The sequence below is a fragment of the Talpa occidentalis genome, unplaced genomic scaffold (genome assembly GCF_014898055.3).
Source record: "Talpa occidentalis isolate TD23 unplaced genomic scaffold, MPIMG_talOcc4v2.1 talOcc4.11, whole genome shotgun sequence".
Lineage (NCBI taxonomy): Eukaryota > Metazoa > Chordata > Mammalia > Eulipotyphla > Talpidae > Talpa > Talpa occidentalis.
Window position 1 is genome coordinate 28,439,972 of NW_023601104.1, and position 21,549 is coordinate 28,461,520.

General features: G+C 39.9%; 1 protein-coding gene across 14 annotated transcripts in view; it reads left to right on the forward strand.

The window, feature by feature from the left end:
* Nucleotides 1-21,549, forward strand: part of TLN2 (talin 2) — a 451,133-nt gene that overhangs the window by 416,529 nt on the left and 13,055 nt on the right. For all 14 annotated transcript variants that reach the window (XM_054687829.1, XM_054687842.1, XM_054687839.1 and 11 more), the window contains 2 exons: nt 10,228-10,333; nt 11,196-11,320. In XM_054687829.1, the coding sequence (XP_054543804.1) occupies nt 10,228-10,333; nt 11,196-11,320 (231 nt within the window). The remainder of the gene's footprint in view (nt 1-10,227; nt 10,334-11,195; nt 11,321-21,549) is intronic.

A 21,549-nucleotide genomic window follows, 5' to 3' on the forward strand; every position in this document is an offset into this window, starting at 1 on the left:
TATCTCCTCTGGAGTCCAGGCAAGAGTACTTCACAGCAAGATATGCTGTTCACGTTAGTTGATTTGCTCTCTGTTGTGAATTCTTCGTTGTATTTACTAGAGAAACAGGGCTCTTAAAGTTCATGTGCTGCAAGGCCTCCCCTGGTGGCACAGCGGTTGAGTGCTGGGCTGCGAAGGTGCCTGCAGCCTCTGCAGCACCGGTTAGATTCCTGGCTGTCGACGAGGGTCCCCATGGCCCGACAGACCTCTCCTGCCGCACCCACTGCTCCTCTCAGCAGTGTACTTTGTCAGCCTGCCTGTTCTGTTCCCACTCTAGCTCTGGTGAATTCTCTCACCCTCCCGCGCTTCTGACTGTACCTAGTGCTTGTATAAATAAAAAAAGTAAAAAATTTTTTAAAAATCTTTAAAAAAAAAGTTCATATGCTGCAAATTTGGGTGGCTGGTATATCTGTTAAAAGCCTGTCATTTGAGTTTCTGTTCATCTTTCTCTACAATTATTGTCACTGTGTCTCCATGATTTTTTTTGATTTAATGTTGTGAAGATAGCTGATGCTAAAATTAAATCATTAATCGGAAGAAAAGCCAAATGACCTTAAAACTGGTTTTGTAAAACATAAAGCCTTTGTGTCATCTTTTGCAAGAAGGAAGTTTTTGTCCCTTTGTGTTGACAAGTGCTGATGACTCCAAAGCCACCTGAATGATAGAGCATCTTCTGTTTACTTGTTGAAGTTATTTTTGTCTCCTTAGAAAATTAGAAATACTCTTTCAAGGGTATTTTATGATAAAAATATAGAAGGAAAACTTAGCTTCCATTTCCAGGGAATGATCATAAACATATGAAAAATACACATTTCTTTTTTTTTTTTTTTTTTTTTTTTTAAATATTAAATTTTATTTTTATATTCCCCCATACAATTGCAAACGCCCAATTCTGACCCCAATCCTTTCCCCCCCGCCCCCCAAAAAGTGTCTCTGGTTCATAGTTTTTTGTTGATTTTGATTTTCACTTTCTTATATTCATTTTCCTGGTCCCTTATTTAAGTTTTCTAGATTCCTGCTATGAGTGAGACCATCCGGTATTTTTCTTTTTCTTTTTGGCTTATTTCACTGAGCATGATCCCTTCCAGTGCCATCCATGTTGCTGCAAATTGCATGTGTTTATCTTTTTTGAATGCTGAGTAATATTCCATGGTATATATGTACCACATCTTCTTGATCCAGTCATCTATTTTTGGGCATTTGGGTTGTTTCCAAAGCTTAGCTATTGTAAACAGTGCTGCTATAAACATAGGAGTGCAGGTGCTCTTTGGAATTGATGTTTCTGTGTCCTTTGGGTAAATACCTAGGAGTGGAATTGCTGGATCATATGGAAGCTCTATGTTTAGTAGGTCCAGAAATCTCCACACAGCTCTCCATAGTGGTTGGACCAGTTTGCACTCCCACCAACAGTGCACAAGAGTTCCTTTTTCTCCACATCCTCGCCAACATTTGTTGTTGCTAGTTTTTTTAATATGTGCCATTCTCACTGGTGTGAGATGGTATCTCATGGTAGTTTTGATTTGCATTTCCCTGATGACAAGTGATGTTGAACATTTTCTCATATGTCTGTTAGCCATTTGCATTTCCTCTTCAGAGAAGTTTCTTTTTAGCTCTTCTGCCCATTTTTTGACTGGATTATTTTCTTTGTTGTTGCTGAGTCTCATCAGCTCTTTGCAGATTTTTGTGATCAGTCCTTTATCATTAGTGTTGGGTGCAAAAATGTTCTCCCAGTTGGTGGGGTTTCTCTTTGTTTTTGTTATTGTCTCTTTTGCTGTGCAGAAGCTCTTTAATTTGATGTAGTCCCAGCTGTTTATCTTTCTCTTCACTATCACTGCTTTGGGTGATGTGTCTGTAAAGATGTCTTTGATGTGCAAATCCCGTAGTGTTTCGCCTATATTTCCTTCTATGTATTTTATGGTTTCAGGTCTTATGTCTAGTTCTTTAATCCATTTTGAGTTGAAAATACACATTTCTAATTGAAAGGTATAGAACCTCTGCAATATATCAATAATAACTTTGTATCCCTTAGCAGCCCTATTCTCCTTTCTCCTCTGTCTAAGCACAAACAACTGTGCTAATTTTAGCATGCTTAATCCTTTGTGGATCTTGGATCCCCTTGAGAAAATAAAATCAGCAAATAACTCAAAATGTTCCTTAAACTGTTAAGAGAATTCCCAAACACAGTGGCCCTGCTGGTTCCTTTTGGAATTCAAAAACTGCAAATCAAGAACCCCTGCTTGGGGAATCCTTTTCTTTTGGGAATTCAGTTTTCAGCCAACAGTGGGATCTAATTGGGCAGCACCATCTCCCTGCTGCCCTGGCAGCTGCTAAATGAAGCTAGAGGGGTGCCCTGTGACTGGGTGTTGGCCTCCTGCACTTGTTTCTTGCTGTTTCCTCATACAGGATTTGTGTAACAGGACAGGAGGCAGCCACTTCGCCTCTGCAGCATTCCAAGTACTGACAGGGTTGTCTTATGTACACACTGTAACATCTTTGATGCACTATACCCTCGCATAGCCTAGCAGAACTTTAATTTGGTTGTCTGTTGCCTACTGTTAAAAATCATGTTTTTCGAATGACAGCATAAAGATAGAACTCCTTTCCTCTTGCCTTCCCTAAATAGGGAGCTTTTCCAAAAGCACTTCCCTTTCTTGAGTATTTCTTAGTATTTAAGTGATTCTGTCTCTTCTTTTAAAGACAGAAGCCTTTCATCTCAACACTTTAAGTGAATCTACAACTGATGGAGGACAAGAATAGAAAGACTGGAAAGGAGGTGCCCCAAGACCAGAACCTGAAACACAAGGAGGTGGGGTAGAGGGAAATAACGTGACCATTAACCTAGATGTAAAGGTCATGGCCCTTAGCACCAGTGTCCTATCACAAGGCCTGAGACCGCAAGCAGGAGCAGACTGCTATGGGGAGTGGAGCACAGGCCTAAGGGTAAAGATTTGGAGATTGGGCCCACCCTGGTCCCTTCACGGTTTTGCATAGCTGTCCAAAATTGGCAAAAATCTAACAATCTGATCACTCGCAAAGATGAGCCCCTCCCCACCAAAAGAAGAGGATAAAACCTCACGCTGCCCCCACTAAGGGGCAGCTCTTCCTGCCCGCTTGTGTCTATGCAAGTGTGTTTTACTGTCCAATCACTTTTCTAATAAACCTGCTCTTTAAGTATAACTACCATCTCTGTCTCGTGGAGAAACTTGCCACGTGCTGCCGAAACGGGAGCTCTGGTGAAACCTTTCCCAGAGTGAACCCAAGGACCCGGCACGCCAAAAACCTCATCACCACCACACCCTTAACTTACTTTAGCTGTTTTGAGGCATTACTAACGTACAGTAAAAAACGCATATTTCAAGTATTCAGTTTAAGTAATGACATGAATACATCTGTGAAAATATAACCATAATCAAAATTATTTATATATCCATAATTCCTCAGAATGTCTAGCCACTTACTGATCTGCTTTTTGTTATTATGTATTTGTTAGCATTGTCTAAGCTTTTATATAAATGGAGTCATGTAGCATGTACTTACTTCTTGCCTGCTTTTTTTACTCAGTTTCAATTCTGTCCATGTTGTTATGTGTGTCAGTAATCTGTCTCCTTTTATTGCTAAGTAGTAGTCCATTATATGGATATGCCAGAAGTTGTTTTTCACTTGTTGATAAATGTTTAATTTGTTTCTAGGTTTTAATTGCTGTAAATCAGACTGTTAACATTCTTTATACAATTCTTTGGTCTCTAAATAGTCATTTCTCTTATATAAATATCTAGGAATATATTGTATCATAGGACCAGTAGGTTTTTAACATTTTATGAAACAGCGAGACTGTTAAAGCTGTTGTGCTATTTTACATTTCCACAGGGAGTTCTGATGCTTTAGAGTATCCAATTGCTCCATAACTCTGTTGACACTTGGAATGGTCAGTCTTTTGTACCTGTTTGCCTTCTACATGTCTTCTTTGATAAAGTGTCTATTTAGATCTTTTGCCTACTTTTTAAATTGGGCTCTTGTCTTCCTGCTGTTGAACTTTTAGCATTCTTTATTTTTTTTAGATAGGGGTTCTTTGTCAGGTAAATTTTCTGGATATGGTTTCTTTCATGGTGAACTTGTGTTTTTAAAACAATGTCTAGAAAGGGAGATAAATGTGTATTATTTAAAAAAATGACAGCACTGAAGAGAGTTAAGAAAATACTAATGTGTAGATAGAGTATGAAAGTAAAACCAAAATAAATCGTATATTTCAAATACAGGTTATTTAGGATGAAATGAATGTTTCTGTTTGCAAAGGTCATCAAATTATTTTTAGGATTATATCCCAGCGTAGGAGAGGAGAAATAATTTTTCCTCTAACCTTCCGAGTTCTTACCTGAGACCCTGTGTTTTTGTTACAAGAAAAACAAAGAGAAGTTTATTAACAAAATTCTTGGATACACAGGCGATATCGCAGGGAAAAATGAGTAGTTTCCTGATGTGGCCTAAGCCACCAATTTAAATAACAGCTGAAGAAAAGAAAGGTGAGTGTTGTGAGGGGAGACCAGTTATAAGAGGTGGTAAAAGCAGGAAAAGCTTGGTAAACTAGGGTAAGATTTGTTATGAGATTTCAACTTAGTGCCTTCTCTATTGATCGTAATCTCCTGTGATTTAACATCAACATTCTCTTACAATTGGAGAGTTCCTCTATAAATGTAAATTTCCCTTTCAAAAGGGTAGCTTCCACTCTATTTTCAGAGTTTCTTCTGTGTCTGTCATTTCTCAAAATAATCTGTGTAAAACAGTCCCTGTTCCAAAGAGATATATTTTGGGATGGCATGTTCTATGGCTCTTCACCAACTTCCTATTATTTTTTCATTTGCATATCCAATAGATACTCTTCTCTTTTTAAGATTTATTTATTTATACAAGCACTGGGTACAGTCAAGTACGGGAGGGTGACAGAATTCACCAGAGCCAGAGTGGGAGCAGAGCAGGCAGAAGGACCGAAGTACACTGCTGAGGGGAGCAGCAGGCGGCAGGAGAGGTCTGCGCACCATGTGGGACCCTTGCCCAGCGGCTGGGGAGTGAACCAGTGCTGCAGAGGCTGCGGGCAGCTTCGCAACCCAGCGCTCAACCGCTGCGCCACCTGGGAGGCCCCGATACTCTTCTTTTTTTTTTTTTTTAATTTTTTTTTTTATTTAACAATTTGTGTTTTATTACTTTTTGTTTTTATATTTTTACAAATTTTTAAATTTTTTTTTAAATAATAAATTTTATTTTTATATTCCCCCATACAATTGCAAACGCCCCATTCTCATTTTTTTTTAAGATTATTTACTTATTTATACAAGCACTGGGTACAGTCAGAAGCGCGGGAGGGTGAGAGAATTCACCAGAGCCAGAGCGGGAAGCAGAAGAGGCAGACTGATGAAGTACACTGCTCAGGGGAGCAGTGGGCACGGCAGGAGAGGACTGCGCACCCAATACTCTTCTTTTTAACAGCTTTGTGGAGATAAAATTGGCATATGGGAAAATTCACCCTTGTAAGGTATATAATTCACTGTTTTTTTACTATGTATATGTACATAGTATACAAGTAATATGCCTTTAGTTAATGTTCATCCTCCGCTGAAAAGAAAGTTCATGTCCTTTGACAGCCTCTCCTTCTTCTAAGCCCTAGGTAAATACTAATCCCTCCTCTCTACATATAGATTTTCCTACTCTCTACTTTTCATACAAATGAAATGATACAATATGTGGGGGTGGGGTGTGTGTGTGTGTGTGTGTGTGTATCTTTCGCTTAGCATAATGTTTTTAAAGGTCTGAAAGCATAAACTTTTAAGTATGCTTTTTAAAGTTTTAGACTATAATTTATGCTTTTCTCTATTTAAGACACTTTACCAGATCTAAGATTATTAAGTTTATTTTCCAGTTTTCTTCTATATAGTCTTAATTCTTATATTTAGTGTACTCCACTTCTTATATTTAGCTTACTCTACTTCTAGTTAATTTATGCATATAGGAAGGGGAAAGGGTCAAATTTCATTCCCTCACATGTAATTCCAATTGTCTAGCACCGTTCATTGAAAAAAGTATCCTGTCCCCATTAAATTAAAGGTTCCTTAGCACTTTTACTGAAAACTAGTTAACCATAGGTGTGAATTTAGTTTTGGATTCTCTTATGCTCTAATGATCTATGTCTGTGTACCAATATTATCTTTATTACTACTACAACTTTATAATGAGTATTGAAATCAACTTTGTTCTTCTTCACAATGGCTTTAGCTATTCGAGATCATTAATTTTCTTTCTTCTTTTTTTTTTTTTTTTTTTTTGGTGGGACCCTCGCTGGCGGCCAGGGAACGAACTGCAGAGGCTGCCCAGCGCTCAATAGCTGCGCCACCAGGGGAGGCCCTAGATCATTAATTTTTAATTTTTAATTATTTTATATATTTTTACATCATTTTTCATTTTTGTACAATGTATGCATTTTCATCTTGGTTATAGTCCCCGTAAAATTCCCACTACTCATTCACCTGTGAACTATCACCATGGTCCCTTGTGCTCTTCCCACCCTTGTTTTGATCCTCCTCCCTTCTCTTCCCCATAATATGTCTCTGATTTATAGTTGCCTGTTGATTTTGATTTTTACTTTACTATAATTAGGTTTTTTTTTTTCCTTATTTGGATCCTCTATATTCCTGCTATAAGTGAGACCATCCGGTATTTTTCTTTTTCTTTCTGGCTTATATGATGGAGTTGGAGCCCTTCCAACTCCATCCATGTTGCTGCAAATGGCATGTGTTTATCTTTTTTGATTGCTGAGTAATATTCCATTGTGTATATGTACCACATCTTCTTGATCCAGTCATCTGTTTTTGGGCATTTGGGTTGTTTCTATACCTTACCTATTATAAATAGTGCCGCAATAAACTAGATTGTTAATTTAGAATCTGCATTTTAGAATCATCTTGCCTGTTTCTTTTAAAAAATGAAAAAAAAAACACTTATAATTTTGATTGGGATGGTAGGGAGGTTTGGGGATAATTGATATTTTAAGAGTCTTCTAATCCATGAGCTGCTATAAATCTCCATTTACCTAGGTCTTCTTTAATATTTTCAATAAAATGTTTACAGTTCCTAGCATTCAGGTCTTGCCCATCTCTTGTCAGATTTAACCCTAAGTATTTCTTAATGTTTTATCCTGTTATAAGTGAGATTTCAATTCCTAATTTTTTATTACTATTATATACACATAATTTATCATTGTATATTGACCTTATGTCCTGTGACCCTGCTGAACTCACTTACTAATTCTAGAAGGTTTTTTTTTTTTTTTCACAGATGCCATAGAATTTTTTACATTGACATTCAGACTGTATGTGAACAGACTATTGTACTTTCACCTTTCCATCTGTGTGGTCATTTATTTCTTTTTCTTGCCTTATTGAACTGGCAAGGAATTCCAGTATAATATTCATAAAAGTGTGAGAATAGACATCCTTACCTTATTCTTGATATTAGGAGGAAAACATTCAATCTTTCATCCCTGAATATGATTTTTCCTACCACACCTTTAATGCTTTGCTTATTCATGTTGTGTTGCCAACTATAGAGAAATCAGGGGCCTCCTCTGGTGGTGCAGCGGTTGAACGCTGGGTTGCAAGGCTGCCCGCAGCCTCTGCAGCGCCAGTTCGATCCCCGGCCACCAGCAAGGGTCCCACCAAAAAAAAAAAAAAGAGAGAAATCATTTAACCATGCCTATGGACCACTGAGCTATTCAGAGCATAAGCTATAACTATTATATACTGGTCTTATATATTGTTTCATACAAATGTGGTACAAGCCTTTTTCAACTGAGTGGTAGCAAATATCACCATTTGAGTCTAAGGCAATGGCTTACAATTTTGGCTGCAAATAAGAATCACCTGGGGAACTTATAAAAATTCTGATGTCCACACTACAGCAGACCAGTTCTATCAGTAGCTCTTATAGAATGATACATTATTTTAAATTACATAGTAATTTATATAATGTTACTATAGCTCCCTAATGTGAGGACTGTTATTTTGCCCACTTAATAGATAAATGAGAGACTTAAAGAAAAAATAAAATGTACCAGTGTTACACAGGTATATTCACTCTGGAACCTACATTTAAAAAATGAGGACCGGGCCTCCCCAGTGGCACAGCGGTTGAGCTCTGGGCTGCAAAGCTGCCTGCAGCCTCTGCAGCACTGGTTCGATCCCCAGCCACAGGCGAGGGTCCCACATGGTACGCAGACCTCTCCTGTTGCGCCTGCTGCTCCCCTCAGCAGTGTGCTTCATCAGTCTGCCTGTTCTGCTCCCTGCTCTGGCTCTGGTGAATTCTCTCACCCTCCCGCGCTTCTGAGTGTACCACTGTACCCAGTGCTTATATAAATAAATAAATAAATCTTAAAAAAAAAAAAAAAAGTGAGGACCAGTATCCCCTCCCCCCACCTCTCCATGGTTCCAGTGCTCTTTTAAAACTACTCCAGGAAGCTGTGTTATCAGGACTTGTTTAAACAGTGTATTTAATCTGGTTTTCACTCATCCATTCATTTGTTTGCTCATTAGAGATTTACAGATCTGTTCTGAGTTCTTAATATCTGCATATTAATAAGTGTAGGTCCTAGGGTAAAAGAATGAGAATAATAGAACAGCTAAAAACGTAGAACAGTAGCAAATATTAAATCACTTTAAAAGATTGTAAGGAGGAGGAGGATCAGGATAGATGCATGTGAAGTTATGTTTAAAATCTCTGGCTAATCAGTTCAAGTGTATAATATAATGTCTTCTGTGCACTGGTGTGTATAGGGCTTTCAGAGTGTCACCCCATTAACTCTCCCAATCCCACATATTTTTATTAACTTTCTCTTACAGTATAATATAGTTAGACCTGGGGTCCAAAAGACATCTTTTCCAGATTCTTGAGAAACAGTACGATACCTAGCCAGGTGAACAAAGGATGTGGGACACCAAATTGGGAATCAACATTTAATGAATACCTACTATGTTCCAGGCCAGATACTTCCCATGTATTACTGCATTTGATCTTTATGCCAGCCCTGAGGGTAGCCATCATCCCAGTTTTTCAAATAAGAAAACAGGTTCTGAGGGGCTCAGTAATCTGCCCAGTGTTACAAACCAATGGTATGTGAAGCTAGGTTTGAACAGAGGTTTTTTCAAGTGCAAAGCCCATGCCTTATTCCCTTCATAGAGGCTCCAGAATTGTCCATCAAGAACCTGCAGTTTGACTTTCTTCTTAAATGTCATAATATTTCTACTGTTCAGTAGTCTGAAGGTGCCCACTGTGAAACATAGGGCAGAGGCACAGAACAGAATGCTGGAAGAGGAACTTCCAAATTAGGAAGGAGAAAGATGGTGTAACTCAAAATTTCAGTCCATGGTAGATCATAACGAGGCACTCTCATGCCATTTCTTAGTTCGTTCTTGAATGAATTTGAGAAGAAATTGTCTGGGAATGTCCTTTAAGTTGGAATAGGGATTGGATTTCCTGTATCTTAAATAGGAAACATCATATAAGCCTATATAACATCATAAAAAACAGAAGGCAGAAAATGAATTAAAAAGAAAACTTTCGAACCTATTCAAAAGAGAGAAAGTCCTCAGAACTTCTCCCACGATAGCTTGCAATCATAACCCTGGAAAGGGATTATTTTTTCAGGAACATCATGATCAGTTTTTGTTGCTATCTTAGGGCGCTCATCTCCAAGACCTCACCTGTGTCACAATTTTGTCTGTGCAATTTCTCTTTTGTCAAAAGCCCTGGCTGGCCTGTAGCCTCAAGTTTTCATATCCAAAGTATCCTTACACGCACTGGATAATTTCCTATGTGTATATTTGTTTTATGTACAAATAAAAGTACAGATAAAGGGGAAATAAAGTCTTTGTTTCCCTCGTGATATATGAGGTATATATACCTTTAGAGCTATATGTCACAACAGATCTTAGAGAAACTCCTGGTTCCCAATTTTTCATTTCTCACATGGGAAAACTAAAGGTCAGTGAATCTTACAGGTTTTTCCCCCAAGTTTCTGAAGCCACTTTGGTGACAGAGTTGCGATTTGAAATCAGAATGTCCCATCTGTGTCCACAAGTAAAAGTGTGCTTCCCCTCACAATGGTTTACCTCTTCCTTTTACATTTGACTTGTTCTTCACCCATAGATTCTTCAGAAACCAACCCCAGAACTGAAGCACCAGCTGGCTGCTTTCTCCAAGCGAGTGGCCAGCGCTGTGACTGAGCTCATCCAGGCAGCAGAAGCCATGAAAGGTAGGTTGGGTTCTCTTGGGTCATCCTATGGGGGCACTTCTCTGAGGCAGTGCTAGTGTAGCCATCTGAGCAGCCAACAGAGGCCCTTTCTGGGCAAAAAGAATCAGAAGGAATAAAATACAGTGCTGGTTTTTGTTTTGTTTTGTTTTGTCTTGTTTTGTAAATGGGAATAGAGTTAGATTTTAAAAATGCTACCTCCTGAATCGTGTCTTCTCTCCAGTCTTTGTATTAAGTACTTCTACTTAAATGGCATAATCCATTTGGAACTTCTCTTTTTAAGTGTCTCACCATTTTTGTCTCCATTTTTGTTCATCAGAGTATTTATGCTCAATCAGAGAATAGCCTTCATGTCTATAAAACAGTGCTCTCTGGGTACATGGTTTGCACATGATCACAAAGAAGCAATCAAATCACCAGGGAAAGGTTTTTTCATGGATTTCCCTTTGAACTGAGGTGAACGGGTGCTCTTCATGAGTTCCTAGAGAAGAGAATGGCAGGTCAGTGTGCTCAGCATAGTCACAAATCTCCTATGGATTCTCAGTTACATTCATGGGCCTCTGACAGTTAGCTGTCAGAGTGAGGCTCAAACTGTGCTTATCTGTGAGATCTTGATTGTTGAAACTATGGTTGGTGACCATTCCTGTAGTAGCACTGTACACACAACTCATTTAGAAAACCAGATTCAGATAGGTGCGCCCTGTATCTGGCTGATCTCTGCGAGAGCTAGAAAAAAAAAATCCCTTAGGACAATGCAACTAGTAGGCTGTGGTGCGCCCCTGCATGCAAATCCAGATGTTTATAACTAAGCCAGTGCCCAAAGATCCACAGGTACCAAGAATGACCCTCTTTGGACTGATTTTAGGAACAGAGTGGGTGGACCCAGAAGACCCAACCGTCATTGCAGAAACAGAATTACTGGGGGCTGCAGCATCCATTGAGGCTGCTGCTAAGAAGTTAGAGCAACTGAAGCCAAGAGCAAAACCAAAAGTGAGTGTCCATGCGTGGCTGCCTGTCTGATATCTAAAGGTTCGGGTGGATGGCTGTGAAACAGAGCCCGGTGTGCTTCAGGGAGCTGGCCTCCTTCCCTACGGTTAGACTAGCAAGCTCCACTGCACAGCACCTTTTTACAGGTGAAAAATCTCAGCAGGTGGGTCTTTCAGGTTAACTACCCAAAGAAATGCATTTGGGTGTATCCAGAGGAAGAATCTAGGCACTTACACTCTTGACTTAGTTGTATTATATGTAAGTTATACATAAAGCAGGTGTTGGATTCCTTTATAGAAGATCCCTGTTACTAAATTTGAGACTGTCACCCTCCAATTTTCTGGTTTCCATTTTTTTTGGTTTGGATTTTGTTTTGTTTTGTTTTTAACAGAGAAATGGTAATACTGGGAATTCTCCTTTTCTTCAGGTAAATAGCAAGGTGAACCTCAAAAATCCACCACATGACAGACTTTTTAGTTTATGATCTGGTGTATTTTTTGCATCTATGTTTATCATCTAGATAGATGTTTAGAACTTAAGATCATGAGTATACGTTAATATAGCATTTAAAAGAAAGTGACATCTTACAGTTGGGCAACAGGGAAGACAACTTTTAAATAGAGGATGGTGAGCTAGTGCTGACCAAGGGCAAAGCCCAATTCTGTCAAGAAACTGTAACTTCCCACCCCTAGGCTGCCTTTAATGGGAAGATAGTACAACCAGAGGAGGCCTCTTTTTCTTTCTATTCAAGCAAGTCCCTACTGGTATCTGCAAGCTCACTTCTTTCCAAGGACCCAAGTACATTAGAAAGTAAAATCTGGCCCTTCCCCTCAAAACAAAACAAAACAAAAAATGCTGAATCAACCCTAGTTTAGGTATGCCTTTTTTGTAAGACCAAAAAATGGAGTCTGAGTACTAGAATACACCAGAACCCCTCAAAAGCAGTACCTGAGCATGTCATGAGCCCTATCAGCTTGGGAACAATCTTAAAACCATGAAATTCTTAGAACCCATCTCCCACTAGTCATTCTAGACTTAGTAAAAGATTTTCTTTAAAAAAAAAAATTCTCATTCAGAGGTAATTTAAGAATTTGACTTACAATTTTTGGATATTTAAGATTCTCTCTACTGTCCTACCCTGATAGTCTTAGGTTGTCTGAGATTCTTCAAGTTTTTCTTAACAAACATAAGACCTTGGTGTGGGTAGAGGGGCAAGTCCATTTTCTGTTTTTATCTTTGCTTTGTAAGTTAAGTTCATTCTGAATGAAAAATGTGCTCAATTTAAAAACAAGTAACTGTGGAGTAAGATTTAGAGGGTTCCTGCTGAATTTGTTTTTTCTGTTTCTTATCTGATTTACCACAAGTCACCTCTTTTTTTTTTTTTTTTTTTTTTTTGTGGGACCCTCGCCAGCGGCCGGGGACGAACTGGCGCTGCAGAGGCATCGCAGCCCAGCGCTCAACCGCTGCGCCACCAGGGGAGGTCCCACAAGTCACCTCTTATGAGAGCCCTTCTATTGGCTGAAGTCATGTCAGTTGACTTTCAGTTCTCTTGGAGAATTAGCCTGGTGCCAATTTAACGTGAACACCCATTATTCTCTAAAAGCTCCTGATTCAGTCCCTTCCCATTTGTCCTTTTTCAGGGTGCTTCTAAATTCTGTCTGTCTCTGAATCCTGGTTTCCTATGCCAGCTGTTTGTTTTCATGATTCTTGTTCTGAAAAATAAAGTTACCAGAGGCCCTACCCCATAGGATTATTATTACAATTAAGGGAAATAATTAAGAACACAGAGGCTGACCACAATGAGTAAGTAGCAACTATATCACCATCAGCAATTATTTGCTTCTGGGACTTCTATCTACTGCCTCATAGGGAAATACCTGAAATGAAAATTACTCCAGAGCCATGAGCTGATGACAGGAGTAAAAAATCCACAGTGACCAAGTGCCAAACATGTGTTAGCCTTCTAGGTGCATGGTGGCAAGGATTGACTCATCTGGTCCTTACCACAAGTCCATTAGGCAGCATGTCACCTACCATCCCAGCTCTACTGATGCAGAATCAGAGACTGATGATGTAGTCAGGGGCAAAGAACCTGGACGAGCCAGGAGCTATGTGTGTGTCTGTGTGTGTGTGAGTGTGTGTGCACGCATGTGTGTGCACAGGCCCTGTATGCAAGTTTTGGTCATTCCAGTCCCTTTAGGCCCACCCAGTGTCAGACAAGCTGGTGTAGCCCCACTGGGGGAGCTTTTGGTTTGTCCAGAACATTTGAGCCTTTAATCCCTCCTCTGGGAGTCTATCCTGAGGAGGAAATCCAGAGAGGAAAGTTCTGTGTGAGAGAGAGGGTTGTTCCTTGCAGCTTTGTCTGTAGCCATAAGAAGTTGGATGGGGCTGAGTGTCTCCTTGAAGGGGCATTTTTGATTGGACAGTGTAGCAGGAAGAAGATGTTCAGGACATGATGTGAAGTAAAACAAGCAGGGTGCAGAATCCTATACTCACTATAACTACAAAAAACTCCACAAAAAACACTTGCATCAGGAGACAAGTACAAGGGAACATTCAGGAATCCTGGTGAAATTGGGGTGCTGGGGGAGTCTATACTTTAAAATTTCCTTAATTTTAGGAATAGAGTGAGTGGACCCACTCTATTTTAAAAATAATGACTCTTGATAAGTTAGCAATGACTGCTGGAACCGGCCAGTGGGCACTCCCCAGATCACTCTGGGAACATTAGCATTTGTATTTGCAATGCAATTTCTTACAGAAAGCTGAGGAATCCTTCAGTAAGATCAAAGTTAGCATAACTGTTGATCTGAATCCCCTCCATGTGGGTTAGCCACTTTGGTCGACCCATCTTCATAGTAGGAAGGGTGCTTGAAAGATCTAGAGTACTTTAAGTGATCCAAAGTCTTTCTGTGCCCACTGACCAAAAGTGCCCACCACATGGATTATGTTATTTGAAGAAACAGTTATTTGTTATTTGAAGAAACAGATTATGTTATTTGAAGAAACAGTCCACCCCAAACCATGGTTTTTGTGCCATTTCGGTAGTGCCATCTGCTTTGTGGTAATATTTGCATGAAGTAAAATACTTTCCTTTTATAAAGAAATTTACTTCCCCAGTTTAAAAAAAAAAAATCCCCAGTCTGACACCAAAATCAAGCAGTCTTGGTTGTGAAGTTAAATGATTTTCTCTATTCCTTTCCATAACTTAAAAAATTAAACAAAAAGCCTTAGGGTACTGTGAATAAGCAATCACTGTTACATCCCTATCCCTGTAGCTCTATACACGAACACACAGGACCTTAGTCCACAGTGAATATACCTGCCTTCCATACATGGGGAGCTTTTGCACTGCTTTGAGGGATAGCTTTGGGGACGGGCAATGTTTTTGTTTCAATTGTTCTTGCTTACCACATTCTCAGATTACCTATTTTAAAAGTAGAACTGTCCATGGTTTGCAAAGATGATTCCTGGTATAGTCCCAACTCGGAGGCTTAAAATGCAAGCACCTCTTTTTGCCTGTAATCTCCCAGACATGAATATCAAACAAATTTGCACCGCTGAATCCACCGTTGCCTTAGGAAGATGGTATAGAGGCAAAATGAGAATGTGGATGCGCTCTGGTGCATGTGCCTCCGACATCGCTACTGGAGCCGTTTCCACAGGTGCAGGCAGACCTGTGCTGCACAGACAGGTAAAGGAGTTGGGGCAGTGGTGAACACCCCCCACAGCGGTGGCCTTCAGTACTGTGCCTGTGCTCAAGCCCAGTCAAACCTGGATGCCTTTTCTGCAGGCCTCTGTGTGATATGTTTGATATATTAGGTTGTTATTTAATCCAACTATATATCAAACATATTCCTACAGTGTCTTGCCCTGTCTCCGGGGGTTCCTAATATAGTTTTCTAAGGCAATAGGAAAGAATATGTTAAAACCACAAGTAGATTTAGAAGATAGTGCTCAGTACATTTCATTGTTTTATTCCATTTCTTCCTGTAGCATTTGAGACCTATGTCAATATTACTATTTTGTTTATTATAGAAACAATTCATAATTACTGATGTTTCAGAAAAGCTTGAGATTTTATGTACAGCTTAGTTTTGTGCAGTGAGGAAACCTTAAGGAATATGTTCTGTGGGAAAGAAATGAAAGGTTCCAGTACGTGTTTATGATGTGGGATAAGGTCAGCTTTAAGACCTACAGACACATCTAGATCGATACTTCATTTCAGTCCATTTTTGTCCTTATCTTCACTTGAGAAGTTAGTAATTTTCATAATTAAGGTTTTCAGTGGAAAAGCACAAATCAACAATCTGTAAACTTCCTTCCTCCCATAGTAACAAAGTGTGTAAACCAAATCAGCCATACCACTGTATAGATGGTGAGTCACTGGGCTTCATATAAACCTTGGTTAGAACTAAATCTATGTAATAAAGATAATGTAATGTAGACTGTACTGTCTGTTGAATTTCCTGTTATAGGTTAACTTGTCAGTAGAGATTGATAATATTTAGAGTATGCCGACAATCAGAGAGTAATTTGATAGCCTAATTGGCTGCAACAGGAAGTTTGGGATTATGAAATATTTTTATGGCACATAACAGCCGCCTTCAGCTGCCTCCAGCCTCTTCCTCAGAGAAGAGCCTGTGAAGTATATGTGAGTTTGTTCTGATTTCTCTCAACAATAGACTATGAGCACTGCTCTCTGCAAAGACAACAATTGGCTACCAACTCAGTTTTTCAGAAATGAAAAGAAGTACTTTTTTAAAGAGCACGCCTAAGTGTATATATGTAAGCAATACCCTGTCCAGGTGGTGGGCGAGTGGCTTGAACAGGCAACACAGGAGCATTTCACGCAGTTGCATCTAGGAACCATCTCCAAGTTGCCTGCGGTAAATGCAGTGACAGGTCACAGCAGCAGACGTGTGATGACCTGGGGAGGGGAGAAAAGCACAGTGTTGGAGGCCTGCCTTCCAGAGTTTTAAAATGGACCTGACCCTGCGATCCTTTTCCACTGAGAAGGGATCAATGTGTGCCATCAGAGGCTCCTTTGGTCGATTTTTAAGATGGAGCCAAAATCAATCCTACTTTCATTCACTTAGAGAACATCCTTTGGGGGTTTGAGTCCAATTAAAGTAGTTTGACTGAAATGATAAATGGTCCTAGAAAAGACACAGCAAGTTATTATGAATAAAGAAAAACATCATTTTAAAAGGACCTTAAGGTGAAGTCTGTTTGTTAAAATTGATGTGCTTTTCTTGTTTCTCTTGGCAATTTTCTGTTGACCAGCCTGCTATACTGATAAATTGGTTTAAGGGGAAATAGGCAACCAGATGTTCGGGGCGGGGGTGGGGAAGAGAAACAAACACAGTGTTTTCTACATGGCTCAACTGAGGGCTTTTTGCTCCTCTGCCACTAATTGGTCCCAGGCCAGGAGACATATAGGGTGCAAAAAGCGAAGTTGTGGGGGATCTCAGCCACACTTGTTCTCAATGACTCCCCACCTCAAACACACAGAGAATTTATATCAAAGATGCTTACAATGGAGTAGTTTTACCCACATTTTTAAAAGAATTCTATTTTTTCTTTGGCAGTATTTCCTAGATAGACGTTCAAGTGCTTTTATTTTGAGAGCCTGACAAAACGTTCAAGAATTTTTCCATCGTTAGTGATTAAAAGATCACTTCTTGTATTTTTGTTTTGGAAAAAAAAAAAAAATAAAGCAATGGATACAATGTGAAAACTACTCCCAAGATAGTTACTGTGCAAACTCCATCCTTTTCCAGTAGTTGCTGCATGACCTTGCATTTGCTCCACATTTGGGTATACAGGGTGGCTACTCCCCAGATATCATCTGGCAGGATTTTCTGTGTTACCCACTTTGTCTGTTTAGAGGCTCCCTGGAGCTTTCCCTGAGACCAGGTCAGCCAAAGGGGTGAGGGGGTGGGGATCAGGCCAACTCCGGTTCTTATAAGAGTTTTCCCTTTCATTAGAACTTGTTAGAGTGGTGACCCAAAGACAATGCCCCCTGGGTATTCCAAAAGAGAAGCTGATCAGACTTTTAACACATTTGGGTCTTTGAGTTCACTTTAAGATCTCCCCTAAGGCTCTTCTTAGTTTCATACCAGAAGCAAACTGGTAGCAGCCAGACTTACTACAAAGAAGAGCGAAACGTGGCTGCCTGTTCCACTCTGGCTTCCAGTTGGCAGGAAAATGTCTCACTTGTGTTGCGCGACTTCTTGGTGTTGGCCTTCTCTTTTCCCACAAGGATATTTAAAATCCTCTGCAAAGTGTTCGCACTTTTACAATATAAATTATATCCCAAGCATTTTTTTTTAAGTTTCTGCTATATTATGACCTTATTTTTAATAGCAAACATTCTGTAAGTCTGAGGAACATAACAAAGCATGATTCCTAACTGGGAACTTGGTACCATGAGTTATAATCTGGTTTTTGTAGCCAGTTGTGAGAAAAGTGACCAATATATCAGCAAGGCCATCCCTTAAAGGAGGCTTAAGGGAGACAAGCAAAAAATCAGGGGTATGCCTTCCTGGCATCTTCAGCTCCATCGTCTTCAAGTTTATTGGAGGAAGGAAATGCAGGGTTACGGAGTTGTGATTTGAAAAAAAAAAGGGGGGGGTGGGTGAAGGGAAGAAACAGGATCGTGGCTGAAAATGCTCTTCCTCTTCCCGTACATGCTCAGGGACATGTCATGGGAGGACGGACCTGGTGAGGGTGGTAAAGGTGCCCCAGGAAGCAGGCAGGACTCCACTGGAGATGGCTAAGAGAGAGGAAGAAGACCTGCAGTCCCTGCTTAGTTTTGTCAACAACTTCTTGAAGGGGTTTCATTGAAACTGCCATAGGTCTAAGCTGAGGACCCAGGAGGGTTGAGTTTGTGCTTCAAATTATAAACAGAAAAAAGATTGATACCTGGAGAAGGGAAGCAAATTCCCCGAAGTCACAAGGTCAGAAAACATAGAGTAGCGACCAAAAGCCTGGTTGTCCAACTCCTGGTTGAGTATTGAGGAAGAACCTGAAAGCAGTGCTGGTCTGTCATGTGCTCCTTGACACTCAATTATCTTTTATTTGTGTTTATTTATAATTATTTTAGTTTGCAATCAGAAATAGCAGCTAGGACCTTTATTAGAATTGAGTGGAAAACAGGATTCAGACAGAGAGCCAAAATGTTTAGCCCAAAGTCAGCTCAGAAAAAAAAAATTTAAAACCAAAAAAATCTACAGATGTTAATACAAATAACTATGAAATGACTTCCTAATAGTTACTAAGCATTGTCTGTGAGTCAGTGATATCCTGTGTACACTAATTACTACAACAACCTTATCAAATAGGTAGGAGAGAAAGTAAATTTAGGAAAGTGATTGAATTGCCACTAAGATTATATTCTCAGAATCCCTGAAAGATCAAAAAAAAAAAACAGAATAAAAATAAGGAAAAGCCTCCCCTTTCCTGAGCCTCTCTCCACCTTTCTTTCTTTTCTCCATCCTGGTGGACCCTCAGGCTCCTGACACTTTAGACCTATCAGAGCAAAGTGGGACCTCGTACGCCCTCCCAAGGTGGAAAGCAGACAGCCACCCCAGCCTGTGGTCTCTCTCCCCCCACCCCCGCCCCCAAACAGGGACCTCACCAGGTCTCTAACTTTTTGAAATGGAGCCCTGCATATTTCTAAAGGAAAAAATATCAGATGAGTGCTTAAACCTTTCTCAAAGCTGTGTCCAAAACAAGGTTGGAGGTTAAAACTATCCCCAGCTGGAATCTGCTAGACAATCCAGGAAAGACAACTGCTTAGAGCAAGTGGACATTTGAAGCCAGTGGCCTTTTTGAGTGGCAGGGAACAGGAAGAGAATGTTGTATAAGGATGTGGGGCAGATCCAGCACTCAGAGGCTGAGACTAACACCTTCATTAGGCAGAGTAAATTCTTAGTGTCTTCATCTGTTTCTTTTTGCAATACTGTTTTGTTAAGAGAGCCTCTTAGCAAAATGCCTTTATTTACAATTATGTATGTATCATACAGCGTCACAAATTCTGGATGCCAATTGAGGGATGCAGGCAGATGTACAATTAACAAACCCAAGGCTTTAAACAGGGCAGAGGCCAGTACACACTGTGTACATTTGTCCCCTGAATCAAGAATGGACTGTCATTGATGTGGATGCCTACTCCATGCTTTTCTCCTTCTCATAGCAAGTAAATTGTCCTCTGGCAGAACTCTGGGTCTTGGGGGACTCATTTTGAATGCACACATTCATTCAACAAATGCTTATTCCATGGGCTTGTCTGGATTTGGTGCTCAAGAGATACATGAATGCACAAAACCTGTACCCCAGAGGAGATGGTAGACTAGATTCAGTTACCTGAAGTCCAGGCCAGGATTGCCTACAGAGTAGCCCATACCTCCATTAGAAATGAAAATTCCCAGACCCTGCCTGGACCTACTGAGACCAGGGGCTATTAGTTTAGCCCCTGGAGCGAAAACATTTTTTTTTTAATTCATTGTCTTCACTTGATGCCAGAAGTTATAAAGAAATATAAATAGCCATATGGAAATAATTTGTCGCAATCTTCAAAAGATTATTTTAAGAATCTTAATGCTCCAATTGTTAGAAATAAGAACATAATTCAGGAGTATTTCACTGCCCTGTCTTCTGTATGCCAGAGGGACAGATCTGAGAACCTTTGATCAGGTCAATAAATATCTCAGCTAACAAGGATCTTAAGAGACCAAACAATATCCAAGCCTCTTGGTGAGTAGAGGAAGAGTGAGCTCGGTAAGGAGTCCACCTTCTGGTGGACTGGCCTGGTGCCTGGCTCTCCAGACCCTTCACCTCATATCCAGGCAGCAGCTCCATGTGCTGTCCTTATGCTTCTTATTCTCCCAGATATAGTGGGGTTTGCTCTGTTAATAAATCCTACACTGTTGTTGTTTTTGCATACTTTTAAAATTTAAGTAACATTGCATTATAACATATAGGTTTCAGGTGTGATCATTATAAATCAGTGTCTGTATATACTACATACTACATGCATTCACTAGAAGTTCAATACCATCCTTCATCAAATAATTGACCCCTTTTACTGGAATTTCTTACACACATAGCCCCTTCCTCTCAATGACACTTTTTAAACTGTGCTCCTTTTATTTTGACAGTCCTTCAAAGACCCAGCCATTTTCATTTGTCTCCTTTATTGTGAAAGTCCCTCACTGCCTTTCTCTCTGATTCCATCCTGCATGTTAGTGAGGACTACAGGTAGTGGGGAACACTGGCTGGAATACTGGCTTTCCACCAAGTTTCCTTGGCTTAGGGAGATCCCATTTTCTCTTAGGCAAGAAGATGAATAGTATAAGGAAGCATCAAATGTTGATGTCTTTTCAGCAGCAGAGAGAGCAGGGATATTCTGTCTGAGTGATAAACCTGGCCCCCAAAAAGATACCAACCCAGCGTAAGTCACAGTGTAGAACTCTGCCTACACTGCATCTAAACATTTGCCCTCCATCCCTCTTGCTATCCAGAAAACTTTATTGAGCCTTTCTTGGGAAACTCTAGAACTTTTTTTGTCACAGCAAATGTCTCCCAGAGATAAGGTTTTTGTTGTGTCTACTTTAAAGAGATGTTATGGGAAGAAAAATAAAAACTCATCAGCAGACATTACAACAGTTCAGCGTTACAAGAAAAAAATCTGTGGGTGTCAAAAATATTTCCAAGTTAAATATTTCAAGCTTGTGTTAAAAAAAAGCAGGGAGGGGGTGTTGGGGGACGAGGCACTCCAGGGCAGCGGAAGATGTTGGAGAGGCCTTTCAAATCATTTGTGATATGATTATTTTGAAAGCTCTATTCATGCTTACTTTTAAGGAAACTCCATTTCATGAATTTTAAAATACAGGAAATCAGAAATCTGCTGATGGGCTACTCCATCATATAAAGTGAACTTGATCTTGGAACCTAGTGTAGCTGAGGTGCCTGAGATAGGAGTCCAAGAGATTTTGAGGGCCTCCATTTCCCCATCTGCAAAATGAGGAAGGTATCTCTTTGGACCCCCAAATTCTGTGATTTCCCTGCTACCTTAATATGTCTTATGTTGACTTTGTTTTCAGGATGAATTTCAGAAAAGCTCTTAATTCAAGGTCACTTAATATCTATGGGCGAGCCTATTATAATTTGTTTGGGACCTGTACATAATAGTTTGCTTTATGCCAGTGTCTCACAGGAGTTGTTCT